At 46.9% G+C, this 12,992-nt stretch overlaps 1 protein-coding gene across 1 annotated transcript; it reads left to right on the forward strand.

Moving 5' to 3' along the window:
- Positions 1–345: 345 nt before the first annotated feature.
- On the forward strand, positions 346–11,737 carry dnai4 (dynein axonemal intermediate chain 4; the record flags this gene model as incomplete). Its single annotated transcript, XM_080548917.1, has 17 exons — positions 346–489; positions 852–1,033; positions 2,010–2,122; positions 2,449–2,605; positions 2,844–2,983; positions 3,309–3,470; positions 3,949–4,143; positions 4,267–4,273; positions 4,759–4,876; positions 5,204–5,290; positions 5,886–6,037; positions 8,050–8,207; positions 8,756–8,877; positions 9,429–9,527; positions 10,914–11,140; positions 11,361–11,514; positions 11,687–11,737. 17 exons carry the CDS (start codon positions 346–348, stop codon positions 11,735–11,737), a joined length of 2,268 nt encoding a protein of 755 aa, XP_080405043.1.
- Between the last annotated feature and the right edge of the window lie 1,255 nt (positions 11,738–12,992).

Here is a 12,992-nt window from a genome sequence, read left to right on the forward strand (position 1 = left end):
TAGGATATTTATAGCATAGCATAGAGTACAGCACAGTGTTTTATTTGTATAGTATAGTATAGTGGATAGTGTATATAGCCTTTATTTATGTAAACCAGCTCTTTTCCCTTCTTGTTTTTAGTTTTTTTTTCCTAGCACCAGGGGAGCCCCCCCTCCCAAATTTCGTTGTATGGTACCTGTACTATATTAATGACAATAAAGACCATTCATTCATTCATTCATGCATTCATTCATTCATTCATTCATCCATCCATCCATCCATTCATTCATTCATTCATTCATTCATTCATTCATTCATTCATTCATTCATTCATTCATTCATTCATTCATAGATCCTCCCGAGCAATGAACGTCTCCACATCTGGAGTAGTGCGGATGCAGAGCACAACCAGGAGTGTCTACGGCTCCAGCCGAAAGAGCTTCAGTCTGGCTGGTGACAGCAAAGTCCTTGACAAAAGCTCTGTTCAAACACCCAAACATGTAGCTCAGGTAAGATCCCTTTCTTTCATACAGTTTTGTGGTTGTGGTTGTGATTTATTTGAGATTTCTTTAGTGTTTTTTTGTACTATGTTTTTAATTTATTAGGCTATATTTTTTTAGGCTGTTTTTTTTGTTTTTGTTTTTAACTCTGTAGCACTCTGAGATTCTTTTGAATGAAAAGTGCAATACAAATAAAATGCATTATTATTATTATTATTATTGTTGTGGTGGTCGGTTCCTCACGCTGTTGTTGTTGTTGTTGTTGTTGTTGTTGTTGTTGTTGTTTGAGACATTTAGTGCTATGCAAATTAGTTACACCCTGTAGCCCTTATTAGTAAGTCAGTGTTAACGTTACAGGCCTCTTATTACAGGTCTTTGATGAGAACGGCAAGGATGTCACCCCCCAGCCTCTCTTCCAGCCAGACCCGGGGGTCATGCATGCTAAACAGAGTAAAATCTTTACCAATGACACATCTGGTGCCACCATGTCCGATTTCCTCTCCACCGCGTACCAGACGACAACCAACATGAGCTTTGCCGGGCCCTTCACCAGGTAACACACTCAGACCGGTACAGACAGACAGGAAGACCTTTTGTAATAGCTCTCGTATGATAGATAGATAGATAGACTTTATTTGTCATTGCTACAGTACAGGTACCAAACAACGAAATTTAGGAGGGGAGGCTCCCCTGGTGTTTAGGAAAGGAAAAAGAAACACATTTTTAGAAAAAGCATAGATGCATATGCATATGCATATGTGTATGTGACACAGTCTGATCATTTGGTCCACATGTCGGGCTGGCAACCAATCAAGATGTTCTGACTTTTCTTTTTGAAACACGGAGCTACATTTCAACGTTGTTGAGAATCACAACACAAACTCGCTAGTCAAGCCAAAACACTGCAACGTTCAATGCAATGCAATTGCAATGGATTCGGTGAGTAATCCCCACTGCTACCTAGTTAACTATAACACTACTTTACATTGTTAGAAGGCTAGTCGACATTGTGTACATTGTGTTAGTCGACTAGCGAGTGTGTCATTGATTTTCAACAAGGCGGAAATGTATTCCCATTTTTCGAAAGAAAAGTCTGATCATTACACCGGATCCCAACATGAGGACCTAAGCATTAGAATGTGTCACATATCTTCTCAGTCTGGAATGTTCTGTGATGATACTACAACGACAACCCTGCTTATGGGTTGTTAGGGCCCTGGGGTGATAGGGCCTTTTCAGCCGCAGCCCCGTCCCTCTGGAACGCCCTCCCCAACCACATCAGACAGGCCAACACCCGCCCAACATTTAAACAGGCCCTGAAAACCCACCTCTTCAAGCTCCCCTTCACCAGTTAACCCTCTCCCCCTCTCCCCTTCCCATGTGTCCCCAGCACTACCTACCACAACCGTTTTGTGTCTTTTTTTTATTACTACTCGATCTTTTCAGTTTGTAAAGCGTCTGAGTGTCTAGAAAAGCGCTATATAAGTCTAATGTATTATTATTATTATTATTATTATTATCATCACCAGGTCAGTGTTTGGCAGCAGCACGGTGTCCAGATCCAGCCAGTCTACCATGGAGTCCATGAATGAAGAAATCGAGGATCCGTCCTCTAAAAGAGACATCTCTATCAGTCTCTCAGGTAGACACTTTCTTCACACTGTCTCCTCTCTCTCTCTCTGGGTTGCATGCCTGTGACAGACAGGGGTTTGAACCCAAGTCTCCCACATGGAAGACACAAGCATCTACCGTTACGCCAAGAACGCATACTCAAGGTCCAAATGCGACACTTCAGTTCATATATCTCAGGCAGGGCTACCTCATCGCGATGGAGCGTGATTCCGAACCACCTCTGCTACACATTGTCCCCCAACTACTTAGCAGGAAACCATGCACAATTATTACACACACATACACATACAATTGCTTTTATCTCCAGTATGTCCGTGCGTGTTTGTGTCCTGCCAGACGTCCAGGTGAGGAGGGAGGAGGTGAAGGAGCTGGTCAGGGAGGAGATGCTGGAGGAGGTTGTGGATCGGTTCCTCACCGAGACAGAGACCCTCTGGATACTGGACATGCCTCCCGTCTCAGTGTCTGTGGAGTCTGAGGAGGCAGAAGCTGTGAAGTAGGCACCTTCTCCTTCTCCTTCTTCTCCTTCTCCTTCTCCTTCTCCTTCTCCTTCTTCTTCTCCTTATTCTCCTCCTTCTCCTCCTCCTCCTCCTCCTCCTCTTCCTCTTCCTCTTCCTCCTCCTCCTCCTCCTCCTTCTTCTTCTTCTTCTTCTTTTCTATTTTTATTTTATTTATTTATTGACATTTGCATGCAACCTGTTGTCCCTCTTCCCATCCCCGTCGTCTGTCTAAAGAGAGAGAAACAAGGTGTATACGGAACTATGCAAGAACAGACTGGGCAATGACAAGTACGTGGAGCGCTCTATGCAGACGTTCAATGGAGCTCCCAAGAGCAAAGAAGTCCAGACTGAGAGCATCACCATGGTGGACGCAGGTCAGGCTAAACTCTCAATCCCCCTCTAGAACTTTTGTCTGTTTTACTGATTTACAATACTGGCTGAGGTTATGCGTCTACCATCAGTTGTTGCCAGATTGGGCATATTCCCGCCCAATTGGGCTACTTATGTGTGACTGTGGTTAGGCTGGAAAACAATCCCATCTGGCAACACTGTCTACCATAGTTGTTGAAACAACTACTACTGGAAAGGACAATGTGAAAAGGAAAGCATGCCAGCCCAGGATGGTTGGGGTCGGGCCTGTAAGGTGTAAAAGCCCCTACAGGTCTGATGTTTTAAATGCATGTTGTGTCGTCTCCCCAGCCACCATGGCCACCACCTGGGACATGTATGACTCCTTCTGCGGTGCTGGTGAGACGGGGGAGGGGACGTCCTTGTCTCCTGATGTGGACAGCTGTCCAGTCTCCAACCACAGGCTGGACAGCACCCGCGGGTCAGAGAGGACCAACACCAACACCAGCATAGGTAACACTGTCACACCTATCAGGCTGGATGTCTATCGAGGGATGGACGTTGAGAATGAGCTAGCGTGTTATGGGTGCTGGCTTCCCTTCAAAGGACTGTTTCAATGTATCAATGGTATTGCATCGCTACTCAAATATGATGATGGTGATGATGATGATGATGATTATTATTAATTAATTAATTATAATAATAGTAAAAATTGCATACAGCAAATCATTATTATTATGGTGCTGCAGCAGTAGGGCCATGCAATAAAATCAATACAGCTGATTAGCGCAATATTATCTTCCACAGCGACAAACCTAAACTAGGGGCCAAAGCCCTTGGTGAACAGATGAGTTTTGAGGGCTGTCATGATACATACTGTAGGTATTGTGAGGTCCTGTGGCCAGCCCTGAGGGCCAGCCCTCTGCAGCAGTGGTGTAGATTAGGTTGTATTGTCTCTAATAGTGTTGACAGGCGTCTCTCTCTGTTCCAGCCAGTACCTCCAGCTCGCGGATCGAATCGGAGCCTTTTGTGGTTCCTGTGGTTCCGTCAGAGGAGGAACCGGACCCCGAGCTGATTCTGCAGTCAGAGAACTTCCAGCAGGATTTGTTTGTGATGGAGCGGACCGTTCTGGAAAACATCTACCAGCCCAAGCTGGCTGCGTATAGACAGCTCCCAACACTGGACGGTATAGTAAACATTACATCATGCGGTTTTTTGGCAGTTAACTTCTTTTATAACACTTATCTGCCGAGCGATGTTAACATGGGACGATACACATATGAAATTGTTTATATGTGACACGTTCTAGTCTTTTGGTCCGCATGTCGACAACCAATACATTTTTCTTTTGAAACACGGAACTACGTTTCAATGTTGTTGAGAATCACAATACAAACTCGCTAGTCAAGCCAAACTACTGCAACGCAATGGATTGTGTGAGTAATCCCCACTGCTACCTAGTTAACTATAACACTACTTTACATTGTTAGCAGGCTCACAAAACAAGCTGTGTTAGTCGACTTTCAACAACGCGGAAACGTATTTACATTTTTTTAAAGAAAAGTCTGATCATTACATTGGATCCCGACATAAGGATCAACGCATTAGAACGTGTCACATATTGCATTTGCATGTCTATTATTAGAGAAAAATGTTGAATGTAGGCTCCTCCTCCTCCTTCTTCTTCTTCTCCTTCTTCTTCTTGATTGGATGTGAAAGACCCCTACAGTGTGCAGACGCCCAGAGCGAGGGAGGGAGGAGGAGGAAGGAGGAAGGAGGGAGGAGGAGGAAGGAGGGAGGAGGGGGAGGAGAAGGAGGAGGGGTGTCTGACCCCGGCCCTGGAGAGACTCTGGTCCTTCACCTGCGAGCTGACGGCCGGACGCAACGTCAGCAGCATGGCCTGGAACAAGAGGAACCCAGTACGCACACACACACACACACACACACACACACACACGCACGCACGCACACACACACACACACGTACACACACATGCACAAACACAGACACACACACACACACACACACATGCACACACACACACGCACACACGCACACATGCACACACACACACACACACACACACGTACACACACATGCACACACACACACGCACGCACACGCACGCATATGCACACACACACACACGCACACACACACACAGATGCACCACATTCATTCATTCATTCATGTATTCATTCATTCACATTGGTCATTTTGTTTAAACGTTGTGTTTCATTTGAAGGACCTTCTGGCTGTGGGCTACGGACAGTTTGACTTCAAAGACCAGAAATCAGGCTTGGTCTGCTGCTGGTCTCTGAAGAACCCCATGGTATTTTATACATTCACACACTAATGCTAGTATCTTGTCTGAGTGGCCTGTGGTCTGTTGACTAAGCTAATGCTAGTATCTTGTCTGAGTGGCCTGTGGTCTGTTGACTAAGCTAATGCTAGTTATCTTTGAAGTATCTTGACTTTAAAGAATTTGGTTGAAATAGATCACGAGTAAAACTTCTGAGTTCTGATCCAAGTTACAATTACAGATCACAGCACTTCTCTCTCGTCAACTGGGTGGAAAGGGCGAGGTCTGGTGGGAAAGAGGAACCCCCTTTGGGTTTTGTCCGCACCTTTATACCCCCAATGACCAAGGTGTGAAAAGGGGTCAGGCTATACACAGTGTCACTCAGGTTAAAGGTCACAGGAAGATAGGCCATTGTGAAATGAACATGTGAGGACAATGCCTTGACCATGTGGCTTAAGACAAAGGAATGCTAAGTCATAAAACCCCCCTTTAGGAATGGTCTAAAAAAGGGTGTAACCCCCACAGGCATGAATGTGTGTGTAATAAGACACATTCTACAGGCCTATTACATACAGTTTATGCGTGTGTGTTAAAATATACCACATATTGTCTGACTGTTCTGCAGTGGCCTGAGAGAATCTTCCACTGTGAGAGCGGAGTCACGGCGCTGGACTTCTCCGCTAGCAACGCCAGCCAGCTAGCCGTGGGGGCGTACGACGGCAGCATAGCCATCTACAACGTGCAGTCCAAGGAGAGGACACCCGTCATAGACAGCAGGTGGGTGGGACTGGGTCCCTCAGAGGGAGAGAGACGAGGAGAGAGGGAGAGGAGGGAGGGGGAGGGAGAGAGAGATATATAGAGAGAAAGGGGAGTCAGTCAAGGAGGGAGAGAGAGAGGAGGAAGGGAGGGGGAGGGAGAGAGACAGGAGAGTGAGATAGTGAGAGAAAGGGGAGGCAGGGAAGGAGAGCGAGAGAGAGAGAGAGAGAGAAAGAGAGAGAGGGGTAGTGGTGGTCTAGTGGATAGTGAGTTGGACTTGTGATCGGAAGGTTGTGAGTTCAAATCCCGCCTGAAGCCACACCACTACTAGTGTGCCCTTGGGTAAGGCACTTAGCCCTCAGTTACTCCAGGGGGAATGTCCCTGTAATTCGTAATTGTAAGTCGCTTTGGATAAAAGCGTCTGCTAAATGGCAAAATTAATTAAAATTAAAATTAAAAAATTAAGAGAGAGAGACAGGAGAGTGAGATAAAGACAGAGAAAGGGGAGGCAGGGAAGGAGAGAGAGGGAGAGAGGAAGGGAGGCAGAGTGGAAGGGAGGGAACAGCAGATCTTGTGGACAGCATCAAAACATTATTATTATTCTCATTTCTACACTACCTCTTATGGACAGCAGGTGGAGCTGTTTACTCACAGACAGCCAACTCATTTTGCCACTGCGTAGCAAACATCCACCAATTGATTGATTGATTGAAAACTTTATTAGAAGATTTGCAGAAGTAGGTACATGAAAGTACATATTACATACAAGGTCATCTAAAAGGATAAAAACCCAAGAAAGCCACTGGCTTATTTCAATTGGGGTCCTTGATTCTCAATTCATCGTTACATGTAAGACAGATAAAAAAAACTAGTACTATCTACAAGATAATACAGACAAATAACTATTACTATCTACAAGATAAACATACATCCATCATGGGAAGAACAATACAACAAAACATAAGGTATGTACAGCGGGTTGGACAGGTGGGGACATACACCACAGGTGGGGGCGGGGGACAAAACACAAAGTATGTACAGTGGGTAGTTCGGGTCTTTTAATCTGATTTTTGATTTAGAGGGTCCAGTTACGGATTGCAGCCTCCTGTAAATGTTTTTTGAGAGTGGTTTTGAAGGTGGGCAGTGTTTTGCACTCCTTTAAGATTATAGGAAGGGCGTTCCACATTTTTACTGCATAGTTTGCAAACGAGTTTAACCCCTTGTTTGTGGTGCAACGCGGTTGAACGTGGTTCGTGGAGCTTCCTCTGGTTTTGTATGTGTGGACGTTGTTCACTTTTTGGAAGTATGTTGACAGGTACTTGGGTGTCAGTAGAGACAGGATGCATACACTGTGAAAAGGGAAAGGGCCAACCATGATGTAGTAAAGGACACAACCGCAGACTTCCCAGCCAAAACAAACATTTAACAAGCCGTAACATTGGCAGTGACATCACACACCGTTGTTTCCACAGCCTTTCTCTGATAGTAGCTGATTAGAAAAGCGAAATCTAATTTGTGACGCATTTCCACCAGAATTCACCACAATCTAACTGTTGTTGTTGTTGTTGTTGTTGTTGTTGTTGTTGTTGTTGTGATGACTGGCTACACAGCCTGGGATGTCAGAGGCCGTGACTTATTGTCCTCTTGTCTTCTATGTATGATCTCCGTGTCTAGTATACTGTATACTGAAACATCCACTGGCACTGATGGTCCCTTACAGACAAGACATGTAGAGTCACCACTAATTACAACAGAGGGCTGGTGGAGGCAGAAACCAGAGGACGGTCTCATTGTAATACATGGAATGGAATCAGGAATGGTGTCAAACATGTCAACTGTAAAAAAAAAAAAAAGTAAAAAAAAAAAAAGTACAGTATATGTTAATCAGGCCGGTTGAGGTGGAAATCGGAGGACGGGCTCATTGTAAATCCATCCCTTCCGTGCGTTACAATGAGCCTGTCCTCCGATTTCTGCCTCCTGTCCTCCGGCCTCCCTTGATGAATGTTGGTTGTTGTGCCCCCCCTCCCGTGTAGTGAGTGCGCCCAGAAGCACACCAGCCCCGTGTGGCAGGTGAAGTGGATCGACCATGAGAGGGGTCCGTCAGGGGAGGACAAGGGGGAGACCCTCATGTCTGTGTCTGCTGACGGGCGGATCAGCAAGTGGTTCCTGCGTAAAGGCTTGAACTGCATCGGTAACTCAGACGCTGACTGAAGTGATGCTACTAACCCTGAACGTGTCAAAAGCGTTCATATGTCATCATATGTGACATGTTCTAATGCTTTGGTCCTCATATCGGCAACCTATCAAAACATTCAGACTTTTCTTTTGAAACACGGAACTACGTTTCAACGTTGTTGAGAATCACAACACAAACTCGCTAGTCAAGCCAAAATGCTGCAAGGCAATGGATTGGATGAGTAATCCCCACTGCTACCTAGTTAACTATAACACTACTTTACATTGTTAGCAGACTCACAAAACAAGCTGTGTTAGTTGACTAGCGATGTGTCATTGATTTTCAACAACGCGGAAATGTATTCACATTTTTCGAAAGAAAAGTCTGATCATTACGTCGGATCCCGACATGAGGACCAAAGCATTAGAACGTGTCACATTATTAGCTTGAATGATGTGTGATTCAAACACGGTATGCCTCTGTACCCTGTGTCTCCTCCTCCCCTCCTCTCCTCCCCTCCTCTCCTCTCCTCCTCCCCTCCTCTCCTCTCCTCCTCCCCGCAGACCTGATGACGCTGAAGAGGACGAGACGGGACGACAAGAAGCAGGGCGGGGAGAAGGAGAGGAAGAGCGAGGCGCTGATCTCACGCCAGGCCCCCGGGCTCTGCTTCGACTTCCACCCAGAGGTCACCTGACACACACCACCATGCACCATTTACACACCTGACACACACCACCATGCACCATTTACACACACCACCATGCACTATTTACATGCACCAAACATATTTATTTTAAGTAATTCTTTCTGAGTGGGGCAGTCCCGCTCACATTTTTTATTTTTATTAGACAGATACAGTGAAGACAGACAGGAAAGTAAGGAGAAGAAGGGAGAGAGAGAGGGCATGTCAGCAAGGCATGGGCCAGATTCAAACTCATGCCGACATGGGCATATTAGTGTGCACTGTAGACCGCGGTGCTAGACCACTGGACCACCCCAGGCCACGACACCTTTTATTTCTGTGGAAGTTTTCTACCCAGTTTTGGCTTCTCACGATACAGTTTTTTCAAGTTGATTTGTATTGTAGATAAATATCGACCCACGTATCGAATGGTTACACACCTAGATTGAAGTCCTTGTCCATCGACATAGACTTTCAGGGTGAAGAACCGTGTGATTTTGTCATTTGGGTGAACTGTCCTCTTTAATAGCTTGTTGTTTGGGCTGTGCTTCCAGGACTCCAACATCTATCTGGCAGGCACGGAGGAGGGGCACATCCACAAGTGCTCCTGTTCCTACAACGAACAGTTCCTGGAGACCTACAGAGCACACAAGGTAGAGGGCTGTTGTTGTGCCATACATTACATACATATACACATACATAACATACACACATTGTTACGCTTGCCTGGCTCTTGACAAGGTAACAAAAAGGGAGACGACACATGGATAACAATAATAGGAGATTTATTCTGTAATAATGTAGAATAGAAATAATGATAAAGAAAATAGTAACGACAACCAAAAACGGCTGCTGGTCGACAAGGAAGAGAGAGAGCATGAATCTAAACCCACTCTTTAAGGTTCCTGGGACAATTAGCATGATCAACCACACCTGAGCCCATCTGGAAGGTCGACAGGACAACAGGTGTAATAGCGCCCACTATAGGACCAAGAGTGGATCGTCACACACATACATTACATACATACAGGTGCAACTCAAAAAATTAGAATATCGTGCAAAAGTCCATTAATTTCAGTAATTCAACTTAAAGGGTTAAACTTAAATATTATATAGACTCATTGCATTGTACATATGCATGATTATACTTTTCAGAGGGCTGACATTTCTGTATTTAAAATCCTTTTCTTATTGATTTCATGTAATATTAAACATTTCTGAGATATTTAATTTGGGGTTTTCATAAGCTGTAAGCCATAATCATCAAATTTATACCAAATAAAGGCTTTAAATATCTCGCTTTGCATGTAATGAGTCTATATAATATCTAAGTTTAACCCTTTAAGTTGAATTACTGAAATAAATGAACTGTTGCACGATATTCAAATGTTTTGAGTTGCACCTGTACATACACACATACATAACATACACACATACATACATATACACCCTCCCTGCAGTACAGAGTTACCTGCTCCCCTGCTTAAATGAACAGAAATACACAGGGTCTTCATGGCAGGATGGGGCTTCAAGCTTTTGGATTCTACTTCCCATAAAACCTTCTGAACGGAACCCAACAGGGTTCTATAAGGGGTTCTTCCGCAGGGACAGCCGAGGATCACTTTTTGGAACCCTTTTTTTTCTTCTAAGACCGTATCTTAATCCCCAGGTTCGCTGACTCCTAACCTCTTCTCTCCTCCTCTCTCTCTCCTCTCTCTCTCTTCTCTCCTCCTCTCTCTCTCTTCTCTCCTCCTCTCTCTCTTCTCTCCTCCTCTCTCTCTCTTCTCTCTCTTCTCTCCTCCTCTCTCTCTCTTCTCTCCTCCTCTCTCTCTTCTCTCTCTTCTCTTTTCCTCTCTCTCTCGTCTCTCCTCCTCTCTCTCTCTTCTCTCCTCCTCTCTCTCTTCTCTCCTCCTCTCTCTCTTCTCTCTCTTCTCTCCTCCTCTCTCTCTTCTCTCCTCCTCTCTCTCTCTTCTCTCCTCTCTCTTCTCTCCTCCTCTCTCTTCTCTCCTCCTCTCTCCTCTCTCTCTCCTCCTCCCCAGGGCCCTCTGTACCGCATCACCTGGTCTCCTTTCTGCCCCGACGTGTTCCTGAGCTGCTCCTCTGATTGGACCATCCAGCTGTGGCGTCAGGACCTGTTCAGGCCCGTGCTGGGCTTCACCTCCACCCAGAGGGCCGTGTTCGACGTCATGTGGTCCCCCAAGTGGGCCACCGTGTTCGGGGCCGTCAACGAGGGCAGGGTGGAGATCTGGGACCTGGGGGCCAGCATGTGAGGGAACCAGCTAGATATCTCTCTCTTTCTTTCCATTTTTATCTCTCTCTCTCTACCCATTTCTATCTCTCTCTCTCTACCCATTTCTATCTCTCTCTCTCTACCCATTTCTATCTCTCTCTCTCTCTCTTTGTCTCTCTCTCTCTCTTTCCATTTCTCTCTCTCTCTCGTTTATGACACCATGTCCCTTCCTCCACCCCCCCCCTCACTCCCCCAGCCTGGACCCCACCATCGTGAGCGAGGCCAGCCTTGGGGTGAAGCTGACCTCGCTGCTGTTCGCCACGGAGACAGACTGCATCGTGGTGGGGGACAGCGTGGGCTGCATCAGCGTGTTCCAGCTGCAGAACCTCAGCGTGGGGGAGGGAACACAGGTGGGTGTGGGGGGGACACACAGGTGGGTGTGGGGGGACACAGGTGGGTGTGGGGGACGTAACCTGACAGGAGGCGTAGAGGGGGACTATTGTTACATATCTTGTTAATCAATCAATCAATCAGACAGATCTGTGGCCATCGAGCTGAGAGTCTCCTTGTCTTCTCTCCCAGGTGGACACACTAGAGGACATCATGGGCTCCACCCTGGCCAGCCAGCTGTGACACACACACACACACACACACACACACACACACACACACACACACACACCACCCTGGCCAGCCAGCTGTGACACACGCACACACACACACGCACACACACACACACACACACACACACACACACACACACACACACACACACACACACACAGTAATGTTTGGTCCTGAGATGCCGGTCATTCATTCATCCTGCTACAGCTCCAGAACTTTTCTTTTTAAAGGGACTTAATAAAGTAAAAGGGAAAATAAAATATTTGTGCTACATTGACAGAGAGATGCATCCTTATTGACACCTTTTTAGACATTTTTGGCTATTTTAGAGCTAAAATAAGATCAAACTCTCATCTATTTCATCTGTTTACCTGTAAGACACACGGCTGCAAGGGGGGGCGTTTCAACTGGGGCTGCTACTCCCAAACAGTGTTGTTCTGACTCAGGCTGTGAGACCCAGGAGGAGACACAGGAGGAGGAGACTCAGGAGGAGACACAGGAGGAGGAGACACAGGAGACACAGGAGGAGGAGACCCAGGAGGAGGAGACACAGGAGGAGGAGAGACAGGAGGAGGAGACACAGGAGGAGGAGAGACAGGAGGAGGAGACACAGGAGGAGACCCAGGAGGAGACACAGGAGGAGGAGACACAGGAGGAGGAGACACTGGAGGAGGAGACACAGGAGGAGGAGACACAGGAGGAGGAGACACTGGAGGAGGAGACACAGAGGAGACACAGGAGGAGGAGACACAGGAGGAGGAGACACAGGAGGAGGAGACACAGGAGGAGGAGACGCAGGAGGAGGAGACTCAGGAGGAGGAGACTCAGGAGGAGGAGACACAGGAGGAGACCCAGGAGGAGGAGACACAGGAGGAGGAGACACTGGAGGCAGGAGACACAGGAGGAGACCCAGGAGGAGGAGACACAGGAGGAGGAGAGACAGGAGGAGGAGACACAGGAGGAGGAGAGACAGGAGGAGGAGACACAGGAGGAGACCCAGGAGGAGACACAGGAGGAGGAGACACAGGAGGAGGAGACACTGGAGGAGGAGACACAGGAGGAGGAGACACAGGAGGAGGAGACACTGGAGGAGGAGACACAGAGGAGACACAGGAGGAGGAGACACAGGAGGAGGAGACACAGGAGGAGGAGACACAGGAGGAGGAGACGCAGGAGGAGGAGACTCAGGAGGAGGAGACTCAGGAGGAGGAGACACAGGAGGAGGAGACACAGGAGGAGGAGACACAGGAGGAGACCCAGGAGG

The sequence above is a fragment of the Nansenia antarctica genome (assembly GCF_963989245.1).
Source record: "Nansenia antarctica genome assembly, chromosome: 1".
NCBI lineage: Eukaryota > Metazoa > Chordata > Actinopteri > Argentiniformes > Microstomatidae > Nansenia > Nansenia antarctica.